This window comes from Ursus arctos, unplaced genomic scaffold (assembly GCF_023065955.2).
Source record: "Ursus arctos isolate Adak ecotype North America unplaced genomic scaffold, UrsArc2.0 scaffold_21, whole genome shotgun sequence".
Taxonomy (NCBI): domain Eukaryota; kingdom Metazoa; phylum Chordata; class Mammalia; order Carnivora; family Ursidae; genus Ursus; species Ursus arctos.
Genome location: NW_026622886.1, coordinates 30,632,933 through 30,649,341, shown reverse-complemented (window position 1 = coordinate 30,649,341; position 16,409 = coordinate 30,632,933). Strand labels below are relative to the sequence as shown.

At 33.6% G+C, this 16,409-nt stretch overlaps 1 protein-coding gene across 1 annotated transcript in view; it reads left to right on the top strand.

Annotated features, from left to right (window-relative positions):
* PTPRQ (protein tyrosine phosphatase receptor type Q) overlaps window positions 1-16,409 on the top strand; it is a 257,068-nt gene that overhangs the window by 121,358 nt on the left and 119,301 nt on the right. The window contains exons 36-42 of the mRNA XM_057316413.1: window positions 835-995; window positions 1,738-1,883; window positions 6,714-6,882; window positions 8,307-8,597; window positions 8,860-9,135; window positions 9,499-9,650; window positions 13,099-13,240. Of these exons, the coding sequence (XP_057172396.1) occupies window positions 835-995; window positions 1,738-1,883; window positions 6,714-6,882; window positions 8,307-8,597; window positions 8,860-9,135; window positions 9,499-9,650; window positions 13,099-13,240 (1,337 nt within the window). The remainder of the gene's footprint in view (window positions 1-834; window positions 996-1,737; window positions 1,884-6,713; window positions 6,883-8,306; window positions 8,598-8,859; window positions 9,136-9,498; window positions 9,651-13,098; window positions 13,241-16,409) is intronic.

Here is a 16,409-nt window from a genome sequence, read left to right as displayed (position 1 = left end):
TCATTCAAAACTATAGAAACTCTACGAGCATGACTGAAGTAAAATAATTGTAGTATTATATTACTTAGCAACATTTTGTTCTTTAGACTTTCTTTTCCCTCTTGCGATTTCAGTACTTACTTGGAGAGTTTTTAATCTACATTTATTTGTGTTTCCTTTTCTAGAGTGACATTTTAAATAGTTCTAAGATTTTAATTGGATAAAAGACATGAGCTCTACCTTTTTCTGTTTTGTATGTTATATATACATTATTTTCAGTTTGTTTCCAGTTAATACATAATTTGTTATTATAAATTAATAATTAAAGGATAATATAATTAATAAATGAAAGATAACCCACAGGTTGGCTATTTTAGATACTACTATTCAAATATTTACTGTTTGCTTGAATTGGTCTAAGGTAAATATTACTTTTGTACAATATATGAAAAGTGAATTTGACAAAGAGTATAAATAAGAGGTTGCCAAGACTTAAAAAGAAGAAATATTTGAACAACTAAAACATGGGTATGAAAAAAAGTGGTGTAATTATTTGGACTACACAGTATTCCTAGAGCTAAATTAAAATCAGTCCAAGCAAATTCTAATACGAGCATCTTACTAACATTTGATTGAATTACTGAATATACTTGAAAACAAAAGAAATTTATTTATTGAATTATTCTGAATTTCACTCTTTTCCACATTTCAGAATAAGTGGCATCTTTACCCTGTTATTCTGGATTGATATATTTCTGTGCATTAATGTTGATTATCTTTAATGTGCTTGTGCTCAAAATGTATATGTAATGTTTAATAGTCAATTATACAGATAATTTCTTTCTTTTCTCCCAGGGATAGATCATCATTAAAGGTTATTAATGTAACTGAAGCATCATTAGAGTTCTCCGATTTGGACTATGATGTTGAATATAGTGCTTATGTAACAGCTAGCACCAGGTTTGGTGATGGGAAAATGAGAAGCAGTATCATTAACTTTCGAACACCCGAGGGAGGTAAGTTCTTTTGGATGTAGGCCAAGTAAAAGAATATCCTACTCAGAAAAAAATAAGAATTAAGTACAAAATGTGTTATTAAGCCTAATATCTGTCATTGTTTTGGAGGCAAAATTGCTTTTTGGTCATTTCCTAGCTGTGTGATGTTGGGAAAGTTAATCTCTCTGTGCCTCAGTTTCCTATCTGAATTAATGGAAACAATATATACCTATTTTACAGGGTCCTTCTGAGGATTAAGTGAGTTTATATTTATAAATGCATTCAGTACAGAACTTGACAGTTAGTAAGCATTTTATGTATTTGTTAAATGAAACAAAATAAAATGCATGAAGTCAGCTTTCTTTGTTCTCTATTATTCGATTTCAAGATTCTAAGCTAAATTAGAATTTCATATTACGTGTTTTATAATGGAGACTTGTTATAATGTTGTTTTCAGATACAGGGCAGTAGGCATGTTTTATAGCTGGGATAGTGTTTTACCAGTAAGAAATCCAACAGTCCTCTGCTTGGATGTTGCTGTGATATAGTGTGAGAGGGATGGCCCAATGAGCCTACAGATTTCATTTCTGACTTCTAATTAGGTGTTATTCCTAATTTAAGGTTGTTTTTTATTTTTTGTTTTTTGGGTTTTTTTTTTTAAAAACGATGGTCATCACTTATCAAAGACAGGTAAAATTTAGAATATTTCGGACATTATTTGGAGCCACAAATACAGTTTCCTCTTCAATTGTTTGTGTTGTAGCACCAAGTGATCCTCCCAAAGATGTTCATTATACAAATCTCAGTTCTTCATCAATAATGCTCTTTTGGATGCCTCCTTCAAAACCTAATGGGATTATACAATATTATTCTGTTTATTACAGAAATACTTCAGGTACTTTTGTGCAGGTGAGACCTGAGTTTTCTCCTAGTTCTTTATTTATAGCCTTCAGTTTTTATTGATGATGATATAGACTTGGCATTGTAGAAACATCATTTATCTTACACTGATAATTATGCATAGACATTTTATAAAACTCCCATTGACGTTGAAAAAATGTGGTAGAGATAGGTCAGATACATTTTAATCTAGCTATGCATGCTCACACATTTCAAATGCATTGCTAACAATGAAGCTGCCACCTATTTAAAATTCTGTGTATAAATATGGCCTTAATTCTACTTCTCCAAGAAGGGTTCTCTAAAGAGTTGATGGTTTAATTTACCCTCAATTATTTCTTAGCTAAATTTTTTCCCTTTTGTTTGTATACAATATAAATAGTTTTCAACTTTGGATGTGTTTGTGTATTTTTTTTTCAATTTTAAAAATTTTCAACTGTTACAGGAGGGGTTGTTGTTATTATTTAGTATTAGATGTAATAAAACCACTAGTAATGTGATTATTTAACTTGAAGAATGCAGAGTTTTAGGGTCGCAGTTTTCTGATGTGAATGATGGTTATGAAAATAGCTAAAATGCATTTCATTTAGAGAAGTATTTTCAATTTACTTGAAATCCTCTGTTTATCCAAACTAGATATTTTATAGACTTCTAATATATGAAAAGGATGAAACCGGAATGGTTGTGATTGAACCAGGAATGGAGAGAGTTGGAATATAATTTGTAAAAAAAACCTAATTTCAAAGAAATACTACAATTTACAATCTCAGGAAATAAAGCATGCTTTATTGTATTATTTGCCTTAGTGTATCTATGCTGTAGTTTAGGTTGATCAGTAAGGTCAAAGCAGAATTTTACCAGCTATCTCAGGACTAACCTAGCAGTGAAGAAGAGAAAGTCAATGTTGGTTTGGTTTTTACATTCTGGTCAAGGACCTCTAAGGGTACGGGTTGAATAAGTGTGACTACTTAAAACTTCATGCCAAAAGGAAAACTACTTTATATAAGGCATGAAGATATACATAAAAATGTAATTATAGATGTAGACTTTTTAAACAAATACCTTAAAAGCAGAAGAAGAAAGGAGGATCCTTTTTTTCCCCCCTTCTATGTACATTAAGAAATTTTTCCTACTCTTTTTTGTTCTACTCTGTTTGGAGAAAAGAAATGGGATTAGTGTGCAATTTATTATTATTTTTTACACAATGTTGTTTACAAATTTAACAATGTGTCATTACATCACGGAGGCTATTCAAAATGCAGATTTTTCTTCTTTCATGCATTTAACAAAAATATTGCAAAGTGATGTCAGTAGTTCTAAATCTTAGCAAAGGTTTTGCTTCTGCACAACTTACTTTAATTCTATTTTGGTTCTTCTTGTCCACATCTAAATAATGAATTGTAAACATCTAACTATGTTTTCAACATGATCTTATGAGCCTATTTAGTCAAAGCTGGGTATATGATACCATCCCATTTACAGTTCATCTATCTTAGAAAATGTAATCTTTTATTAAATAATCTTAAGAATGCTTTTATGTGTGACAGCTGCAAGAGGGCACAGGCTAACGATGTGAAAACATTTCTCATATTGCTTGAAGTTCATCTGTGCTTTAATTTGTTCCTCCAGTTAGTGTTAAATACAGCATCTTCACTTCCTAATTTTCTATTTTGGATTGGCAGAATAGAAGAAATCCTCGAAATGAAAAGTATATAGCAGAATAAGTGTATTGCTTTTTTCTTCCTCCTCCTCTTTCCCACAGAACTTGTAGAATACTTCATGCACGGTTCATCATATTCTGCTTTTCATTCCTGGTATCTGCTTACTTGTCTTAGCTCCTATGCCACAACAAATAACTCGAAGAAAAGGGTCATGTGACACTTATTGTTCCATCCCCCAGAGTCCTCTGGTTCTGTATCATACATAAGTTTAATGCTCAATTAATATTTTCAGTTGAAAGAACATAAAATTATTATAATGGACCAACATGACTTTTGGTATTTAGTTATAATTATGGAGCATTTGAGTTTGTAGTGAAGTGATTTTTCCTTCTTCTTACCTTGGGGAATTTAATCTCTGCTACCACTTGTTTTCCCTTCGATTGCTACTCATTGTGTTTAGTAGACTGTATTAACTCTTCCACATTTTCACTTTTACACACTTAGTCATATCTCCTCCTGTGCCTGACATAGTGTCTTATTATACTAACAAAATGCTAAATGAGTACTGTACTGGTGGATTAATCAAATTTGGAAGCTTACACTATATAACTTCTGACTGCATTTATAGATACAAAGTAGTGAGTCTTAATTCGATGATTTGAGCTGAAAGATAGTTTTTTCCAAAAACAAAACAATTGAATTGATCATCTGGATAATTGATCTGATTCCAAATGTGTTACATGTCTGTGCATGCTAAGTCACATGTTCATCAGGAATGACTTCTGGGTGATTCAAAATAATTCATTTCTGAATAGTCATTAGGTGATTTATTCTGATAGGTAGAATAAATTCTATAACAAAGAAAAATTAAAATTTATACCAAAAATCTGTATTAATATATTTTTTCATTATATACTCGTGACTTATTTATTTTATAACTGGAAGTCTGTACCTTTTGATCACCTTCACCCATTTTGCCTACCTCCCCCCACCCTGCACCTCTGGCAACCACCCAGTCTTTTCTCTGTGTCTGTGAGTTCAGGGTTTTGGTTTTTTGTTTGTTTTAGATTCCACATATGAGTCAGATTGTAAGGTATTTGTCTTTCTCTGTTGGACATATTTCATTCAGCATTATGCCCTCAAGGTTCATCCTTGCTGTCATAAATGGCAAGATTGCTTTCTTTTTAAAAGGCTGACTAATTACCTTAATATTTTTAAGAGATACTTCATATAGGGGCGCCTGGGTGGCACAGTGGTTAAGCGTCTGCCTTCGGCTCAGGGCGTGATCCCGGCGTTATGGGATCGAGCCCCACATCAGGCTCTTCCGCTATGCGCCTGCTTCTTCCTCTCCCACTCCCCCTGCTTGTGTTCCCTCTCTCACTGGCTCTCTATCTCTGTCAAATAAATAAAATAAAATCTTTAAAAAAAAAGAGAGAGATACTTCATATAAACCAGCTATTCCATGTGTAAAATAGGTATGTTGAAAGATATTGAAGTTTACAGATCATATTTTGTGTGAGATTGTTATACTGTTTTAACTTTTCTGTTCTTAAATAAGCAATCACAAAATTGAGGTAGATCTTTTATTAAACTCATTCTTCCCTCCCCCCTACACCAAATACTGGCAAAAGAACCACAAAACTTTGCTGAATTTAATTTTTTGATACATTATAGAACCATCCTAACTATAAACTTTAGTCAAATTTACTACCCTAAGTTTTTCATCTAGATTTATTTATTTGAGAGAGAGGGAGAGATTGTGTGTGAGAGAGTGGGGGAGGGAGGGGCAGTGGGAGAGGAGAGGGAGAGAGAATCTCAAGCAGACTCCCTGCTGAGCACAGAGCCTGATGTGGGGGCTTATTCCAGGACCCTGAGATCATGACCCCAGCCAAAATCGAGAGTCGGATGGATGCTTGGGGCATCTGGGTGGCTCAGTCAGTTAAGCGGCTGTCTTCGGCTCAGGTCATGATCCCAGGGTCCTGAGAATGAGTCCCACCTCAGGCACCCTGCTAGGTGGGGAGTCTGCCTCTCCCTCTCCCTCTGCCTCTCTCTCTTTCCTCCCTCTGTATCAAATAAATAAATAAAATCTTCAAAAAAAATAGTTGGATGGAGTCGGGTGCTTAACCAATGAGCCACCCAGGGGCCCCAGATTACCCTGTTTTTTCATTTAAATGAACTAATTATCATTTATTCTGTTTTTAGTTGTGTATCAGATATGATATTGTTTTATGTGCTTGCATATCATGTAATCCTCAAAATCTCTCTGTGAAGGAGAAATAATTATTCCTATTTTATAGTTGAGGAAGGAAAAGCTTTGATTTGAGAGGATTTATTGAGGGCTACTCTGCTAGAATTGGATTTAGGTCTATAGGATGCTCAAAGTTTTGTGTGGATTGGAATGATTGACCTTTCTTGGTGTAAACGCACATTATTATTAAGACTTATTCATACTAATTGCCTACATAATTTTCAAGTCTATTTTCCTTTATTTTAGAATTTGTTTTCTTTACCTATTGGTGTTTTGTGTTTAACATATGGTCAGAAAGGAAATGATTGCATAAATAAATTCCCTAATCATTGAAAAATGCCTTAGGACAAATATAACTAGGAGTCAGGCAAAAGAATTTCAAAATTGCTCTTACTCTGCATATAGGAAAGAAAATGTGTCTGACTTCCTATTTCTCCTCATAATTATAGAAAAAAAGCCCCATTAAGGATGAATAATAACCATTTGAGTTGAGAGAAACAGGTGAATACTTTCATAATTTCTTCATCATTAACAGGAAGAAAAAAAATAAAAGTTTTTACATAACACCTAAACTTGTTCAAAAATATATGGTCCGTGTTTTGAAAAATACTTGAATGTTTTATAAGGAAAAGTGACACTGATCAGTACAGTTATAGCATTTTCAGCTGGCCACTGAATGTTCTCCATAAGCTGGGAGTTTTTACTCTTTGCTATTCTGTATGCTGATTTTATGATAAACTACCACCATCCATTCCTCTTTTAGTACCACATATTTCCAGTTTAATTATTGCGCTAAAATTTTCTATGTTGATTTTTCTCAAAAATTGACATATTAAAATAATGAGGCAACCAATTCATGGATAATAATTATTTTGAAATGTTCATGTATACTAAAACTATATTCTGAACAATTATATGTTTATTTTTCAGAATTTTACACTCCATGAAGTAACCAGTGACTTTGACAATATGACTGTATCTGCAATAATAGATAAACTGGCAATATTCAGCTACTATACATTTTGGGTAACAGCAAGTACTTCAGTTGGAAATGGGAATAAAAGCAGTGACATGGTTCAAGTACACACAGATCAAGACAGTATGTAAACAAAAAGCATTTATTAATCTTTAAGAGGATTAATTTAATACTTTATTTCAGAGTGTTTTTCCTATTTGTGTATGTTGCTAGTAAAATCTGTAATTTATTTAGACACATTTAAAAGTTATTATAGAAGTTTGAAAATGCATTTAAGGTGGCTATAAAATGATTACAATAATAACAGCCTTTTCTATTCATGAAAACTGCTACCCCTCATGAAAACTCTGTCACTTTTATTGCTTCAAAGGATGTCACAGCCATCCAGTTACAAGCATGAAAAATACTGTTGGATACATCGATGGATTTCCCAATATTTAATATACTTGTCCCTTTGCTTTTGGAACTACTTTCTTTTTTTTGAATTTAATCTAGCAACTTCCGTTTCAGCCTTTGAATCCACATAGGACTCTATACAGCATCTTCGTTCTTACTGTGATTTTGACTCAGACACCTGGAATATCTTTACTTTTTTAACCCCAGAAGTTCTTGTACGCGGCTTCAGCAGTATCCTGTTTGTGCTGAGTATTCAGAAAACTATGATGATTGAAGCGCTTGATGCTTTTTTAGGTTTCAGCGTCAAGAATACAATGATGCATGAATCATTGCCTGTTTCTTCTTGTTTCTGGTGTCCCTTTATTTCTTAAAGACTGGTCTCTTATTGAGAAATGGTATTGACCTAAACTTCTGCTGAGAGTAAGATCTCGTGTTTATTGTCTTAAGACTGTAAACTGGCAGACACGATAAGTAGGACAAGTGAAGGCTTTCCTTGTTAGAACAATCTTTTAAATAGTTTACACATTGAGTAACAGAATAATATGCGAAAAAATATGTGAAAATATGTGCTTGCAGAGTCTTTAGCAAGGTGTTTTAGTGCAGTAGGTGGTCAATATCATTTCAGGCATTCTTTAAATGCAGATCTCTCCCCATATTTTCTCCAACCTATAAATTTTATCAGTGACTGTTATAGCACCATGAATAATAAACACTTACTGTGCACTGTTGTAGGCGAGAGGTCCTAGATGTAATATATGTACAATAATCTTTAGAAGAAGGAAAATAAAAATATTGTTTAGATAATATAAATGGTCAAATATTTAAATATCTGAGCATATATATACAGTCATACATGTATGATACATGGATCATCTCCATGCTGTAGGAAAGAAAAGACAAGAGAATATTATTTATAAAGCAATTCTCACACATATTAAAGATGACAGGGTTTATATCTTGGGTCACTTTTAATATAATTATTTTGTAATGATACTTTGTAATAGGTGGTATTTACTACATCTGCATTTAAACAATTAAGAGCTGATGGTTTAGAAGATACCATATTAACAATTATGCTCAGTTTGTGAATTTACTTAAATTTTATTTGGGGTGACTGATAATTTTTATATTTTGCACGTTACCTACCATAGTACCTGAAGGGTTTGTTGGAAACCTAACTTACGAGTCCATTTCGTCAACTGCAATAAATGTAAGCTGGAGCCCACCGTCTCTGCCAAATGGTCTAGTCTTCTACTATGTTTCTCTGAGCTTACAGCAGACTCCTCGCCACGTGAGACCACTTCTCGTTACATATGAGAGAAGCATGTATTTTGATAATCTGGAAAAATATACTGATTATATATTAAAAATCACTCCATCAACAGAAAAGGGATTCTCTGATACCTATACTGCCCAGCTACACATCAAGACTGAAGAAGATGGTAGGCTGGACCCTTTTATTGCCTATAAGCAGATTGTTGCTGTTCTCTTACTTATAATGCTTTCTGATAGAAAACATTCTTATAATTATATAAAATCTGTTTGTTCTCAAATAATTAGCCTTTCAATAAATATAACAAACTCTATACTTTTTAAAATTCATTATCTGCTAATAAAATTAAGTCCCATTATTATTATCAGAGCCTCTTCTTTTTAATGCTAATTCACTTTTGTTTCATTTAATATTCTTTTTTTCTTTTATAGTCCCAGAAACTTCACCAATAATCAACACTTTTAAAAACCTTTCCTCTACCTCAGTTCTCTTATCATGGGATCCCCCAGTAAAGCCAAATGGTGCAGTAATAAGTTATGATTTAACTTTACAAGGACCAAATGAAAATTATTCTTTCGTTACTTCTGATAACTATCTAATATTGGAAGAGCTTTCACCATTTACATTATATAGTTTTTTTGCCGCTGCAAGAACTATAAAAGGACTTGGTCCTTCCAGTACTCTTTTCTTTTACACAGATGAGTCAGGTAAGCCGGAATCCATACCTCTTCAAATGATTTCACTGTTGCAGCCTTGCTCTCTCTTTTTAGGGAACAGCATGGAAATTGAAAGGATATTCAATTACCTATTTGTAACAGGCTTACTACTATTCATCTACTTTGCTGGACACTTTTTTCTTAGTTCAAGCTTCAGAATGAAGTGCTTGTTTAAAACTACTTTGGAATGACTGAGTTGGAAATACAAAAACAAAATTACTGATGCTATTTATTTCTGAAATTAAAATGTCATTTTAGAAATCTTAACTAGTGTCTTCAGGAAGCTAGAGTCACAATGATATTTTTATGCTAAAAATGTTATGAATATAAGTTTTATAATGTGTTTTCCTGCAGTGCCTTTAGCACCTCCTCAAAATTTGACTTTAATCAACTACACTTCAGACTTTGTATGGCTGAAATGGAACCCAAGTCCTGTTCCAGGCGGTATTGTTAAAATACATAGTTTAAAAATTCATGAACATGAAACTGATACTATATTTTATAAGGTAGGTTGATTATAATGGTATATGTTAATTTCAAAAATTCAAAACTTGAATTTAAATCTTTTGACATGCAGGGGAAAATGGACTGCTTTAAATTAAACAAGGACCATCTTGTTATATAATCTTTTTTTCCTACCATTTAAGGATATTTGTGGAAAATATAGAAAACATTTGTCAGATTGAAAACTGAATACTTTGAGGAGCAATTTACTTAGAATTTATAACTTCTAGATATTTACGAGTTAAGAAATAATTGCATAATTTTGTTAATGCTGGAAAGTATATAGTAAATTTTTTCAGATTATTTAAGACCTGTTATTATCTTAAATGCAATATATTTCCATTTATTGTTAAGATAGATACCAAGTGAATGTTTTTAACCTGTCAGAAAAGTATTTATACTGGACATCTGATAATCTTCCCTGATAGAATATAATCCCACACTAATTGGTCTTTTAAGATATACCATTATGCTTTTCCTTTCAATGCTAATTAGAAATTTTGCAACACTAAATACCCTTTCCCTCCTCCATTTTTAGGTTCCAGAATCAATGAAAGAACTGATATAACAAAGGATCTCATATATACTTGTATAATTTCTAACATTTAGTTGCCAAAATATGTTACATGACTGGCATTTATTTAAGAATTTTTTTTTCCAAAGGCAAATGAAATACTGGAATGCTCTTATTTAGTTGTAACAAGAAGAATGAAAAAACTCTGCAGTAAACATTGTCCCCAAAATTATATGCATTACAATTTATTGCTGATGGTAAATCATTTTTATGGCATATGTAGCTTACAAAGTGAATAGTAAAAAGCAAAAGCCGTGGTTAAGGTTATGTCATAAGGAACAATGGCTTTCTTTCTGGAAATCAAGATACTACTTTGAAGTCTGATAAGCTGAATGGAATTTGAATTATAGTACTCCATAAATGTGGAGTCTCTTCCCCAGAAGTGTGAAATTCTATTAATGATGCTAAGTCTCTAGCTCTCTAATATTTATCCCCGGTTGAATCTTAACAATTTTTTGTTTGTTTTATCTGTACGGGTCACTGGGAAATGCATATTATCAAAAAGGAAAAAGCAATCATGTTCTTACTGCAATCACATATTCAGACTGAATGTGCTGTATTATGGCAGTTGCTTAACTTCTTCTAACTCAGTTTCTTCAAGTGCAAAATGGGAGCTATAAAGATGCATACGTTAAAAAGTGAGGATTACAAAGAGAAAATCTGTATCAAGCATTTAGAATAATCTTTAGCACATGTTGAATGTATTGTTACCATACCAATGTAATTGTTACCATACATAGTTTAAAAAAAAGATTTAAAAAATCCACCCAGCATTGTCATAGCACTAAGCATGAAATGATGGTGTACCTTTACCTGAATATGAGAATAAGTTATATGCTAAGATTTTTAGACATCTTGATTTTTCCGTAGAAATACTACCATTAAAGTTTTGCTAGTAGCAAACATATAACCTTTATACTATAAGTATTAAATGTACCATTTTTAATTGAGGGAATAGTTTTTCTTTAAAATTTACTACTTTTAGTTACTCCTTGTTACATCCGTTTTTCTGTCAATGTTCATAGTCTTCTTTTTTAAAACATATTTATTTATTTTAGAGAGAGAGTGTGTACGTGAGAATGGGGAGGGACAGAGGGAGAGGGAAAGAAGCAGACTCCCTGCTGAAGTTGGAACCCTAGGCAGGGCTCAATCTCATGACCCTGAGATCATGACCTGAGCAAAAAACAAGAGTTGGGCACTTAATTAACTGAGCCATGCAGGTGCTCCTTCATAGTCCTATTTTAAGTTCCTTTACACGTACTTCATGCCACCTTTTTATCTTTCCGAGTGTATTGTCCTATTTTCCTTTCTATGTCTTCCTCTACTTCTTTGTCCTATCAATTTCTATTTCTTTTCCTTTTTATCCTTTCAAATTATATGTGGGTATGTGGAGGTAGAATAATTCCAGAACCCCCAAATATTCCTACCATTGTAGTCCATCCATTTTGGTCACATGGAGACCAGTTAGATCCAGGTCTACTGGTAACTCGGGTTGCTCACACATATGGAAAGAAATTGTTTATTCAGGAAAAAGTTCTGTTAAAATGTTTGGAAATATTCTTCACCGTCTCCGTCTTATAACTTACTATTATGTAAATCTGGTCACTATCCAGTAAGCTGCTCACATTTTTTATTATAATCTCAGGTTCAGTCATTTCTCTGGGTACGAGCCTTTCCTAACCCAAGTCAGAATTTACCTGAGTTGTGCTTAATTTCTCCTCAGTAAACATTTGTTTATAGATTTCTCTGTTTAATATAAAAATTCCTTGATGACAGGAACCATGTATTTCTTATATATGTATCTTTATAAGCTCCTGGTTATCTAACAGTATGCTTTATAAGTAGTAAGCATAGAAGAATGAAAGGAAGTAGTGTAATACAATGAGTCCCTAAAGTTTGTGAATGACTTGGAGTATTATTTTAAAATGTGATTTAATTTAAAATGTGATTAAACTGTAAGTGCCCTGCGAGGTAGTAGTCTTACTAAATTTCTGTTACTGAAATGTTTAATAAGTCAAAGTTTACTTAACGGTAAATTTTTCTGTGAGATTGCATATCCTTCCTGGAGCAGTTGTGATAACTGTTTTGTTCCTTTTTTTCATTTTCCTAAGAGACTGGGTAAAATTAGAAATTTAGGAGTTGTCTAAGAAAATTCATAATTTAAGCTTTGTGAGAGTAGAGTTTCTGTTTTATAAACTGTTGTATTCCCAATGCCTAGCACGAAGTAGCTGATGAATAAATTAATTTACATAGAATATTACTGGGTTTTAAAAAATGATTCTAGATGAATTCAAGAATAATCTAATATCACCGACCACCCATAAGTTTGATTTAAGTTGGGGACTTAAATTTTTGCAAATTTAAAGGAAGTAGTCAGTATATTAATCCAAGCAAGCATTAGGGAGACAAAATGAAAACAAAATACTCTAGCATTAAAAAAAAAATTAAGGGGTGCCTGGGTGGCGCAGTTGTTAAGCGTCTGCCTTCGGCCCAGGGCATGATCCCGGGGTCCTGGGATCGAGTCCCACATCAGGCTCCTCCGCTATGAGCCTGCTTCTTCCTCTCCCACTCCCCCTGCTTGTGTTCCTTCTCTTGCTGGCTGTCTCTATCTCTTCAAATAAATAAAAATAAAAAGTCTTAAAAAAATTAAAAACATGGCCATTATGAGATTTTTCAGGGCTGAGAGGTTCCCAGTTCATCCTATATCATCATATGATCACACCCTGTGGCACAAAAAAATGTTTAACATTTGTTTTAACTGAAAATACCCATGCTTATTAAACACAGATGGCATAACTTTCATGTAATAAAACATTTGTTCCAGTTACAAATTTTTGGTGATGCATCATGACAAAGAATTTTTCCCTGCTTTTCAGAATATTTCAGGTGTTCAAACTGAAGCCCAACTTTTTGGACTAGAACCAGTCAGCACCTATTCTGTCAGCGTATCTGCCTTTACAAAAGTCGGAAATGGCAATCAGTTTAGTAATGTAGTAAAATTCACAACTCATGAATCAGGTGAGACACGGTTTTTTGATCCTAAAATATTTCACTTTGTATTTAACACTTTTCCCTTCCTTCTGGTTTATGTGATAAAGTACCATCATTTAAGAGTGCCTTCAAAGGGAAGTTGAATTTCAGTGCTTTAACAGTAGGCTGGGTCTTGTGTGCAATCAAATATATATATTTACATGTGGGCTTCTCCTTTTGAACTGAGGAAATTGAAATAAAGGAATAGTTTAGGAATAAAGTAGGTTCTAGGTATCTGTGAAAATTACCTAATTCTTTTTTTTATATAATGTTTTTATTTAAATTCCAGCTAACATACAGGGTAATACTAGCTTCAGGTATACAATACAGTGTTTGAATACTTTCATACAACACCAGGTACTCGTCACAAGTGCCCTCCTTAATCCCCATCACCTATTTCACCCAACCCTACCCACCTCTCCTCTGATGACCAAAGTTTCCATAGTTAAGAGTCTATTTCTTAGTTCCCTCTCTCTCCCTTTTTAATTTCCCTTTGCTCATTTGTTTTGTTTCACAAATTCTTAGTATCAACTGAGACAGCTGTGTTTTTAGGGAGGGAAGAGAAACCAACCAGTAGTCACTTTTAACAGGTTGGTTTATATTTCCATGCAGTGATACCGATGTTTATTTAAAGATGTATTGTGACTGTGAAGACCACTGGTCATTATGTAAGCTTCTACTTTCCCATAGTCCATTTGTAACATGTGGAGGAAATTATGAAGACTATGAAATACCGCTGGTCTAATTAAACAACTTACCTACATGTCACACCTGGCAAAGCTCACCTTTGCTTGCATACTGGATAGTTTTCATTTATGATCTATTTCATGGGTGGCTTAGAAATGCACTTTTCCTTCTCTCAACCGGACCATATATTTAAAGGCACCTCTTCCTCACTTTTTTCATCAATGATTATTGAATGAGCACAAGATACTGCTCTAGGTATTTTTTCTGTATCTTTAGATGCACTTCCTCTTGCTTTAGATTAGCTCTAAATTGAAACTGGAGAGCACTCGCTGACAAATTAATCATTTTTGCATTTTGCATTAATTTATGAATATCTGAGAGATTTTTTCATAGTATTCCTTTAAGACAGGCTAAGACAATAATATTTATCATGGATAAAAGTACATGCTTTGAAGTCAGAGCGTCTGGATTTGAATTATTAACTGTATAACCTTGCAAAGGCCTGTGAGTCTTCTGAGCCTCTATATTCCTAACTGAAAAGAAACATGTATTAGCAGTAGCCACCTATAAGGTTGTGGTGGAAAATATTTTAAAAGATCCACATAAAGTTCTTATTAGTGTGTTGGACACACATTTAACGTTTGAAGAAAATGTTACTGTTGCCCCATTCTCGTATTACAGATGAAGAAACCATGATTAAGGCAGTTTAGATGAAAAGGTCTGAAAAAATTAGTGGAGAAACTGAATTAGAACATCAGCTTCTGACCTCTAGTGAAGGGTGGACATGACTGTAGGAAATGGATATATTATAAATGATAATTTACATATTATATACAAATGCCAAACCCATAAAGAAAACACTACAAGATTAGCCTTGATTTTTACTAAACGGATTCATGTATAAATTGTAGACAGTGACACGGTAAATATTTTTATCCATAAAATAAAATTATTGCATAAAATTCTATGCCTTGATTGGCTAAATAAAAGAAAATTTTCAACTTTAAAGGTTAAATATTGTTGGTTAATTATTTTTCTATTTCAGAGTCAGTGAAATAGATATTCACAAAATCTGAGTTTATAAATGAAACTTAAGCAAAGTATCAACTGCCTCAACTTATTTTATGAAAATACTACTATGTTTTTAAAAATAAGGAAGCAAATAATTAATAATATTTAATTGCCAGAACCCTGGATCAGCTGAGATATTGTCTTTTCTTTAATTTTAAATGCCACACATTCTTTAGTTCTGATGCCTTGATCTTACAAAGGAAAAAGAATTTGTAAAGATAAATTTAGGTCAGGAGAGAAAACTTCAGACAAATCAAAGATTACTTGAGTAGGCTTTAAATAACTATGTTTTGCATTAATGACAAGTTGTTTCACTACTTTTTTATAATCCACAAATTGACGATATGTGAATTTTCTTTCTAGCATCCTCTTTTTACTGTAATAAGAAAAAGCTATGCTACTATTAGGGGGCTTTACATGTTGGACATTTCCATGGGAAGTAGCCAGTCTCTGTACCTACAGTCACTTTGGTGGGCTGGGGTACTGCTCTTCAACCAGGTCCACAAGATAGAGTGGGCCTCTGAGAAATTGGGTTATTTCTAAGTAAATTCATGGAAGTTCTAGAAAAAATTAGGACTGAATTAAAAACTGGAACTGATTTAAATCTTCCCTGCAATGACTTTTTAAAAGATACTGAGGGATCAGTTCTTCACAATTCTTCTAAAGAAGACTACCAATTGTAAAAACAAAATCCTTAAATTGGTTGCATGTTTCCTGGTACTGTTGCAGGAATTCTCTGCCTTTCGTGCTTGCGGTTCTTGGTCACCCCACTTTGAAGAGTGAAGAGGTAGACCAGACAAAGAGTGGTGGGCAGCAAAGCAAAGTTTATTGAGCAATAGTAGAAAGCTCCGAGAGAGGGAGAGGACCTGAGAGGGTTGTCCTCGGAGTTTCTAAGTTTAGGGGTTTTATTATGAGCTCTTTTGCAGAACTATCTTATGCAGTCAGGGCATGCTGAGTCGTGCCAATCAGGGCTTTGGTCACGTATCTGTCTACCTATTAGGCTAATGTCCATGTGCTGATGGTCTGTTTTGGCTGACATCTGGGGGATAGCAACGGCACCTTGCCCGTGGATATTGATAAATGCTTTTGTGGTTAGTTGTCATATTTTGGGACATTTTGCAGAAGTCATTTCTGCAAAGGCTGCAAAGCAGAATGCTAGCGTGGTCCTGTCTAAGCTGCAAAACCGGATGTTAGTGCTGTTTTCTTTTAGCTATCCTGACTCCCTGTTTTCTTGGTGGGGACCCCGGCCCTGACTACCTGATTGTCCAACTATCTCCTAACACTGTTAGGCCCAGATGTGTCTCATCATGGAGGTACCTACATCTATGTTTTCCATAAAAAGTTTCCATGAAAAGAGTGTTACTAAGACTACTCCTTTCTGGTTGAGATAAAGAGAGCA